This window comes from Hordeum vulgare, chromosome 2H (genome assembly GCF_904849725.1).
Source record: "Hordeum vulgare subsp. vulgare chromosome 2H, MorexV3_pseudomolecules_assembly, whole genome shotgun sequence".
NCBI lineage: Eukaryota > Viridiplantae > Streptophyta > Magnoliopsida > Poales > Poaceae > Hordeum > Hordeum vulgare.
In genome coordinates, this window is record NC_058519.1 from 607,316,198 (window position 1) to 607,325,319 (window position 9,122).

Below are 9,122 nucleotides of genomic sequence, written 5' to 3' on the forward strand. Positions count from 1 at the left end.
GGACGAATTCGGGCGAACAGTACATGCCGCTCAAATTTCGTTGAAAGCCATAACACGTCGGTACCAAGCCGATTCATTTTTACAACAAACAGAAATGATTTGGCAATACGGTGTTGCGTGGACCGTGTTGATAGTCAGCCAAAAAAAAATGCTGAGTTTGGTAATATCCAAAAAATATATGCCGAGTCACAAAGCATTTCTGCCTGTTCGATGCTTCAATAAAAAATGGAGCGGGGGGAACCCCTTTTATTCAAAAAAAAAAAAAGCATTTCTGGCTGCTGCGGGCAGAGGGTCTGTCGCACGGGACCCACATGCAGCGGGCGACCGCACGGCCAGTCCCGGATCGGACGTCCGGAGGCTGACGGGGCCCGCCGCCCATGCCTCAGGCCTAGATTTCGGGCGGAGAGCGGCGGATCGACCGGGGCGCGCGCAACGATCGGACGGTGGAGACGAGAGTGACGCCAGTTTCTGCATTCCTTGCTTCCTTCCTCTGTCTTGGAGCCACCCACAGTCCCTCTCGTCTTCCCCGTCGCTTCTTCCGTGAAAGGAATCTCCCTTGCTCGCTCCATAGCCCCCTCCCACGCCGTTTTCCTCCTCCAGCCTCGTTTCGTCGCCTATACCTACCTTCCAGAAGGGAGGGCTAGGCTGCACTGCATGCCCGCGTCGCGAAAATAGGAGCTCCCAAAGCTGGCCAAGCTCTACTCCTCTGCCCCGTCCTACCTTTCATTTCTTCCCTTCCTTCCCTTTGAGTCTTGAGTTCTGCACTGCACTCCACTCCTGAGCCTGACCTTCAAGCTTGCCTCACGCCTGATCTTCCAGCGCGGGTCGACCTACAGCAAGGGCTGCAGCCGTTCCTCGCCGTACCGTAACCGCGCCGACCACCTCGCCAGCCGGAGACACACGATCGATAGAGGTCGGAGGAGACACCACTAGGAGCTGGTGGTGCACCGTTTACACAGCGGGTGAACTCGCCACGGGGTCGGCCGGGAAACAGCGGCGGTATCAGCCAGCCGAGAAGTCGTCAGTTGCCTGTAAGTACTCCATCCCAACGGCCAGTGCGTCTGGTTGGCCACCGTCCTTGTCTACTTCCTCTTCCTCTAACTACTCTAGAATAGTACTGTAGTACTATCACCACCACCATTAATTAGTAGCAGCATCCTCCTCGTCACTTCGGCCGGCAAGAGGCGGAGAAGGTGCGTGCTCAATCGAAACGGCCGGCACCACCAACGCATGCCATTCTTCGTCCATTTATTCCTTCCTCTCTGCTTTCGTGTCGATCGTTATGCCTTTTCAGGTCTTCTCCCCATGCCCAGCTTGCATCGCGTGTGTTTGCTCCCTGTTCCGTTCTTCACAAGTCAAACCCCAACAGCTGTTTTCAGTTTTAATTAGCACCAAAACCGTACGTGTACGCTCTTGATTACGCACTCCGCCCTTGTCAGCTCATGTCACGTCGTCCACCCACGTATCCTCCCCTATAGAAGTAGATACATTCCCCGATTATTCAGATCGTTCTCTTAACATTATCACATTGATTTTTCAGATCATTTCAACATCAAGATACGAAAGTATCATCATCTCACCGGCCGGTACCCGCCACACTGCTCACGCGACGGGTAGACCAGCCGAGCAGGGGCCAGGAACAGCGGCGATATCTGCCGGGAGGGAAGCCGTCAGTTGCCTTGTGTAACTGCAAGTATCATCATCTCACCGGCCGGTCAGTGTATGTGGTTGGCTACCGTCCTTCTTTCTTTCTTTCTTTCTTTGTCTTCCTTCTCGCCACCCTAGCATCACCATTAATCAGCGAGCTCACCCGTAAACATCACCCCATTAATGGCTTGTTTAAGGTTGGTTGGGAAGGCCGATCGAGCGGGTAGCTAGCTTAGCTAGCCACGCACGCCAGCCACCTGGCCTAGATTTGAGAGGTGTTCTCCCAGCCAAAGCGAAAGATTTTGTTCAAAATTAAAGTAGGATGGATCAGCGGCGGGGGCCCCGCGGCGCAGACACTCGATGGCTGGTCGCTTTTGGCGCCGGGCCCGGCGCCTGAAGGGGTAAAAAAGGATAAAGAATGTCCAGGCAATACGTTGATCTCGGGGGGCCATGCTGCATGGGTGTAGCTCATCAGGCCTCCGCGCCTCGTGCGTCGAGCTAGCTGATGCTGCCCCTGCCGCTGCCGCTGCCGCTGCTGCTCGTTCGTGTCGAGAGCCTTTCTTCCCCATGCTCCTCTGTCCTGCCGCCGGACACCGCGCTCATCTGAATTTAAATCGGGGCGCACTACGTATGCTATACCGGTAGTACGTAGAGTGGCAGCGGGCTGGACGTAGACATGACTACATGAGATTGAGAAGCTTCGCTGCGCGCCGTGTACGCTGGCTGCACCTGCATGCGTATATATCTTGTTTTCTTATGCATGGGACGTAGAGTACGTCATGGGTTCATGCTCTCCGCTCCGGGACGCCGGGTGGGTCTGACCGGCCAGGCAGGCGCGTCGACCGTCGAGCACAGGCCCAGCGAGTTGAAGATTTTGCTGCGTCTGTGTATGTGACTCTGCATGCGCGCGCTCTGGTCGCTCCGGCCATGCATACGTCTTGTTACTTTGTCTTCACAGTGTTTTCTGCTGTGTTAGAACAGCCTGGTCTGCTGCCGGTGCATGCATGCATGCATGCATCTATCCATGCTGCAAATCGACATGGGTTAATTGCATTGCATTGCATTGCATTGCTTATAGTATTAGCGTCGCTGTAGCAGCCCCGTTCCCACTGTTCTTGTCGATGGTCCGCCCCGGGTGGGCGCCGGTGAGAGCGCTGTTTCGGCCATAGTTAATCTGCGCAGTTGTTTTGTGCATGTGTAGCCGCTTGCTGGGCGGCGCAAATTCAGCCCGGTGCTCTTCTGGAGGCACAGGGCTGACACGCGTACGTAGCTAACCACGGTCGTCGGCGGGCGTCGCACCCACCACACACACGTGCGGGCCGTCTCACGGTCAAACATGAACAGTGCACGCGCCTTGTGACCAGTGATCGAGCAGTCGTGTGACGTTGAAATGCCGTGGTGCTAAAATCAATATTGTGGCGTGAAAGCGGAGTACGAATCGATATCGTGGCATTAAGGCCGTACCGTCATGCAACGTCTACAGTAGTACTACACAGTACAACTAACGTTGACCTGCCAAGGCAGGAGATCGCAGTGTTTGACCCTCCCACTCGCAGATCTTATGGATACATTTGGCCTTGGCCGTATGCTATGCACATCTTTGTGGTTTTAATTTGCACCGTCTGCAGCTGCATGAGCGTATCCTTCTGTTAATTACGGTACGGCTCTTAGATATGATAGACGTTACAGTACCAATGAAAGCGCCTCGCGATGTTCTCTCTATATATATTCTACTATCTTCTACAGATATTTTTCTGAGACAACATTCTCTTGTGCAGGTAGCAGAGAGCGGTGCAGCTTGAGGTGATTAAACCCGTGTTGTTGAGCGTTGGAGGCAGGAGGCCGGCCAGCAGAGAGAGAAGAGGGAAAGAGGAAGATGTTGGCCTGCATCGCGTGCTCCGCGAAGGAAGGCGGGGAGGACGGCTCCCGTGCCGCGGCCACGCCGGCCGTCCGGTCGCTCACCTCACAGGTACACCACCGACATGTCTCTCTTCAACCACTACTGTACCACCGTGCGTGCCGGTGCCGCTCTCCCGGACCGAGGGTACCATCGTTTTTTTTTATAAACACCTGCTGGTACTACCAGCTCTTCTTTATGCCTCTCTCCCTGTGCATACCGCACAGTGTACATGCAATGCTCGTGTTGTCTCATTTTCTGTCAGCGTGAGTCGGAGAGAGAGAGAGAGAGAGAGCAGGTTGCAGTTAATAGACAAGGGAAGGGAAGGGAAGGGAAGGGAAGGGAAACGGGAATGCCAGAGGGGACGAACGGCCTCTGACAGTGAAGGGAGCTACACGTACTTACTTACTACTCACAGCACAGTGGTGCACAGCACTTAGCCAGTGAGCCTAGGAGTTGCCCAAGCAGGGCATGCAACCGATCCATCGTATTAAAACCTCCTCTGCACAGTTGGTTATAGGCTAGGCGCATGCAGGGATAGCCCCTGCGTTTTGGCAAAAGATGCCAAGCTCCGGGGTTGTTGATCGATGCATGAGTTAGGCTAGGAGGAAGGCATGCATGCATGTGTATGCAGACAAAGAAGATCAGCTACCTATCTGTCTATACGTATGCGGCTAAGCCCGGGCCCTGCTGGCAAGTTTTTTGGCGCTTGCTCGGTTATAGGAGTAGCTCCGCCACCCCACGCAAACGCAATCAATTGGCGTGAGCTTCCCTCGGCCGATCCTCCTCTTCCAAGCCTCTGCGTCGTTGTCTCTGACCCTGGTTCATTGCGTTGCATCTTCTTGTTGCTTTCCGCAGCACATATGCCATACTTGTGTCATACACATAGAGCAGCAGATAATTAACACACGTAGACCCATAACAAGGATGTGTCGGCCAGCTAGCCAGAGGCTTCTTTTATCTGAAAAAAAATGTGGGACGACGTTGTTTCTTCAGACTTTAGCAGGGTGATATGACCGTTAATTAGCTAGGTAGGGCACGTCTGATCATGATGGAACCATGGATGCATGACCGGACGACGCAAAAGTAGAGCAGCGTGAATGACAGTGGTTCAATCGGCCATTTCTTTAGCACCTGCACCACATACGTACGTATCGAGAGTACATTATATTGCTGGCTGGATAGCTCCATTCTATTCCTCGGGAAAAAAGCTATGCTGGTCAAGGCCTCAAGGGAGGACACGATGGGCACTGATGAGTAGACGTGGTGGGAGAGAAGGCCGCCATCCACCTTTCCTTTGCTTGGATCCCCCCATACCCCCTACCACCACCTTTGGACCGCTTTGCTCGCCGGTTCCCCATGGGTCCGTCCGTCGGTCGACGACATTCTTTCACTTTCTCCCAAACTCACCACCGCCCATCCGTCCCCTTTGCCGTGGAGATAAAGACCTTGTGGATGCCCATGGCTAGCGTGGGCGCACCACGACGACGACGACACTGCCTGCGTTCATGTGCTGTCTCGTGTGCCCTGGATGGAGAATGGACCCGGCAACCTGCATCACATTTTGCCGGTACGTGGAAAGCCATGCCCCGGCTTTTTTTTTTTTTGGTTTCCCCTTGCCTTCGAATAAAGCCGGCCCGCTGGTCCCGATCCAGGGGCTACGGCAGCGGCTCGGCCCGCCCTTTTGGGCCCAGGCTGGGCCTCCCCTCCCCCTCACTCACCTTGGGGTTGGGCTAGCCCGGGGCACGCAAACGCGGGGGGCCTGCTTTTGAAGTACGCACGCAACGCATAATGCATGCATGCGGCGGGATCATACGCCTCCCGCCTTTGGAGACGGCATGCATGCATCACTGCGTTGTTGGTTCCTTGCTTCAGACAAAAGGCTAGTAAAGATTTCACTGATATGATATCAATCCAGTGTGATCACTAGCTTGCTGTACGTATATATGTACGTAGCGTGGTCCTTTGTACTACTTATAGTAGTATGTAATCTGTGCTCTACATGTAGCCTTGTCTACATATGTGCCCTCTTTTCTTTGATGTGAACTTGTTCGTTAGTCACTTCGTCACTCAAAGTCACTTCAGCACCCAACGAGCATATCCTTGTCTGGCCAACCACGATCCATATATATGCACTTCTGTTGGTACTGACTAACCATGCATTGTATGGCAGCTACTTATGCTAATTCCAGTCATGGCTGATGTTACATTACACTCATGCATGAGCGGTTAGTTACTTAGTGACTAGTGAGTGGTGGCTAACTGGGTTCCTACGTACGTACGGTGCAATGTGCTGTCTTCAGCTCAAGGACATGGTGCTCAAGTTCTCGGGCTCCAGCAAGCATTACAAGGGGGCGGCCGCCGGGAGCCCTTCTTTCAGGAGCTACCGGCGTCCCTACCCGGGCTTCGTTGACGACACTACCTACACGTCGACGGGCAGGCCCGCGTGCGACGCCGGCGCGTACGCGAGGACTACTGCAGCCGCTGCGAGCGGGAGCGCACGGGCAGCTTCGTCGGCGACGTGGGACATGACCGGCCGCGGATGGCCGGGTGTTGACGAGGAGGACGGCGGCGAGATCGTCGCCGCTGGGGTGGATGCGGCCGTGCCTAGGGAGTGGATGGCGCAGGTGGAGCCCGGCGTCCAGATCACCTTCGTCACGCTCCCCGGGGGCGGCAACGACCTCAAGCGCATCCGCTTCAGGTATTCATCGTAAATCAGTTGCACATTTGCATTGTTCAGCTGGCTTTGATCAAGTGATGTGTCCAGCACATGCATGTTGAAGTGTTGAACTGATTAGCTCGGTCGTCTGACGTGTGCTGCGTACGTAGCCGTGAGATGTTTAACAAGTGGGAGGCGCAGCGGTGGTGGGGAGAGAACTACGACCGCATCGTGGAGCTGTACAACGTGCAGACCTTCAGCGGCCGGCAGCAGGGGGCCTCCACTCCGACGTCCTCCGTCGACGACTCGCTTCTGGTCGGTGTGCGCATTGTTGCACGTGAAACATTTCACTCACTTGAACTGATCCATCCATTTCATTCACTTGAACTGATCCATCCATGATGGTGACAATACTGATCCAAGTTTTGTTTGCAGAGAGATTCGTCCTATTCCCTGGGCGGCTCCACGCGGGAGAGCCCGGTAGTCGCCATGCCATCGTCGTCGAGCAAAGACCCCATGCCCCGGAGCGTGTCGTGCAAGGCGATGATGCCGCCGCCGGCGGGGCCTTACGGGGCGGGGCCATCCACCAGGGCGGCCTACTACCCGTCCGCGGCGGCCGTGCCCGACCCGTCCGACCACGTCTGGGCGCACCACTTCAACATGCTCAACTCCGTGGCGGCCGGCGGGCATTCCTCCTACGACCCGTCGCGCGCCACCACCTCCTCCCGCGACGAGGCCTCCGTGTCTATCAGCAACGTCAGCGACATGGAGGCGACGGAGTGGATCGAGCAGGACGAGCCCGGCGTCTGCCTCACCATCCGTGAGCTCGGCGACGGCACCCGCGAGCTCCGCCGCGTCCGGTTCAGGTATATATGCCTACCACCGCCGACCATCATCCTCGAACTTGCTAACCTTTCTCCGTTGATCGGTGCACATCCGTACACCTTTGATCAGCCCGATCTCATGCATATTCGTGTAATATTTTTTCCCCAGCCGGGAGAGGTTTGGCGAGGACAGGGCAAAGGTGTGGTGGGAGCAGAACAGAGACAGAATACAGGCGCAGTATCTGTAGTTGATCTGGTTAAGGTAGCGGCGTTGGAGATAGATTAAGGGAGATAACGGTGGAAAGAGTGTGAAGATGGGATAACCGGATAGGTGGAAGCAAACTAGTGGTGAACGTGGTGCTCGGCTTGGTGAAATGTGGAGGTTTCGTTTGAATTTAAATGTGCTCCTCAGCTTTGTGTAGACTTTAGACATGTATAAACCTGATATGCTCGCCCGTCTTTGGCTTAGTTTACCTTTTCTAAGGCATCGACGTGGTTCATTCGTTGGTTTGATTTAATGTTAAGTCCTTGCGTTTCTTTGTGGGATTTGGTGAGGAAGTACTGAATTTGTGAAATGCGTGTGAATGTTGGCATGTTTGGGGAAAGTTCATAGAAATGCATGGCCTAGGAGAGGTTGATCGATGTGAGATTCTTAACGGCAGGGAAGTTCGTAAGAGAAAGTATCGCTCCAATGTAATGAAATCTCAACACATTCATGGAATTCACAGTTTCATACTCCCTCCATCCCAAAATTGATGTCTTCGATTTCATACAAAAGACATTTGTTTTTAGACGGAGGGAGTACATTCTAATGATAGGACAAATATAATCTAGAAATTTTAGGGGTGATGATTTTTGGAATCTAGATACATTGGAACCCACTTGATTGATTGCTGTTACAAGAGTTAGAGCAACTCCAACAGAGCGACTCAAATCGTCTATCCGCATCTGTTTGGGTCGGTACAAACAAAAGTGAAGGCCCAACGTGTCGACACAAATCCAAAACACGTCACTTTCGCATCCGCACGAACCCTTTTCAGACTCAAAATTGCACTTGTAATGAATCGACGCGGACGTGAAGCGGACGCGACGCACATCTTCTCATGTCCGCGCCCGTCAACATGTGGCACCCCATCAAAGCCGACGTCGTCTTTATTAAAGACGACCGCCCACCGTGGGCCCATGCTTCAGCGACCCACGTGCGTCCTTTTTTAATACGAGCGCCGGGGGGGGGGGGGCTCACCCTCTTCGAGAAGTCGCCACCATCCCATCTAGCCACCCCTGCTCCCTCGCTGGTGGCAAACCATAGCCACCACCACTAGTGGCGTAGCTGTGCGGGGGGGGGGGGGGGGGGGGGTTTCGAGTGGTCCATGGACCACCCTGAGATTTATCCACAACCTACATATTATAGCAAAAAATGAGTAAAATCTAAGGGAAATTCTTACCTTCCACCGACTGATCCACGTGATCCATCCGCCGCCCGCTGGTCCGTTGGATCTGGCCTCAATCTGATCGCGAACCGTTTCCTCAAGCTGGATCGTTGTTTCAGAAACTGGGCACTTGTTTCACAAAACAACCCGCCCGTGCCTCCGCCTCGGCCCTGACGACCTCGCCGCCGCCGGCCTGCTGCGTCTCGCCGCCCCTCCGCCGCCGGCCTGTTGCGACCCATCGTCCCTCCGCTGTCGGCCTGCTCCGGCCCCACCGCCCCCTCCGTCGCCGGCCTGCCTGCCGCCCTCCGCCGCCCCTGCTCGCCCTCTGCCGCCGCCCCGCGCCACGGCCCCGCCCCGTCAGCCTGCACCGTGGCCCTCCGTCGCCGGCCTGCCCGCCGCCCTCCGCCGTCGGCGCAGCTCCGCAGCTGGCCTGCAACATTTCCGCAACGGGGTCGTGGTTTCTGCAACTCAGCCATTGTTTCAGGAGTTACGTAAATTGTTTTCTGCAACATGATCGTTGTTTTTGCAACACGGCTATAGTTTCTGCAACCCGACCTCTGTTTCAGGAACTATTGGATGCGGGGACTGTTGGGGAACGTCGCATGGGAAACAAAAATTTCCTACGCGCACGAAGACCTATCATGGTGATGTCCATCTACGAGAGG

General features: G+C 54.9%; 1 protein-coding gene across 3 annotated transcripts; it reads left to right on the top strand.

Moving 5' to 3' along the window:
* Nucleotides 1-444: 444 nt before the first annotated feature.
* Nucleotides 445-7,573, top strand: LOC123427728 (protein Brevis radix-like 2). Of its 3 annotated transcripts, none has more exons than XM_045111848.1 (7): nucleotides 445-1,031; nucleotides 1,541-1,727; nucleotides 3,426-3,616; nucleotides 5,848-6,245; nucleotides 6,374-6,518; nucleotides 6,639-7,069; nucleotides 7,197-7,573. In XM_045111848.1, the coding sequence occupies exons 3-7, from the start codon at nucleotides 3,524-3,526 to the stop codon at nucleotides 7,273-7,275; spliced, it is 1,146 nt and encodes a 381-aa protein (XP_044967783.1). In that variant the 5' UTR covers nucleotides 445-1,031; nucleotides 1,541-1,727; nucleotides 3,426-3,523; the 3' UTR covers nucleotides 7,276-7,573. The 3 variants fall into 3 exon arrangements, with proteins under 3 accessions (XP_044967783.1, XP_044967781.1, XP_044967782.1); XM_045111846.1 differs by having other exon boundaries at nucleotides 1,541-1,720; XM_045111847.1 differs by having other exon boundaries at nucleotides 1,541-1,714.
* The last annotated feature ends 1,549 nt before the right edge of the window (nucleotides 7,574-9,122 follow it).

Excerpts from the sequence above, each read along its gene's own strand:
- LOC123427728 (XM_045111848.1), top strand. The coding sequence starts at position 3,524 with ATGTTGGCCTGCATCGCGTGCTCCGCGAAGGAAGGCGGGGAGGACGGC. Across the intron at positions 6,246-6,373 it reads CTCAAGCGCATCCGCTTCAG|CCGTGAGATGTTTAACAAGT; the intron begins GTATTCATCGTA and ends CTGCGTACGTAG. Across the intron at positions 7,070-7,196 it reads CTCCGCCGCGTCCGGTTCAG|CCGGGAGAGGTTTGGCGAGG; the intron begins GTATATATGCCT and ends TTTTTTCCCCAG.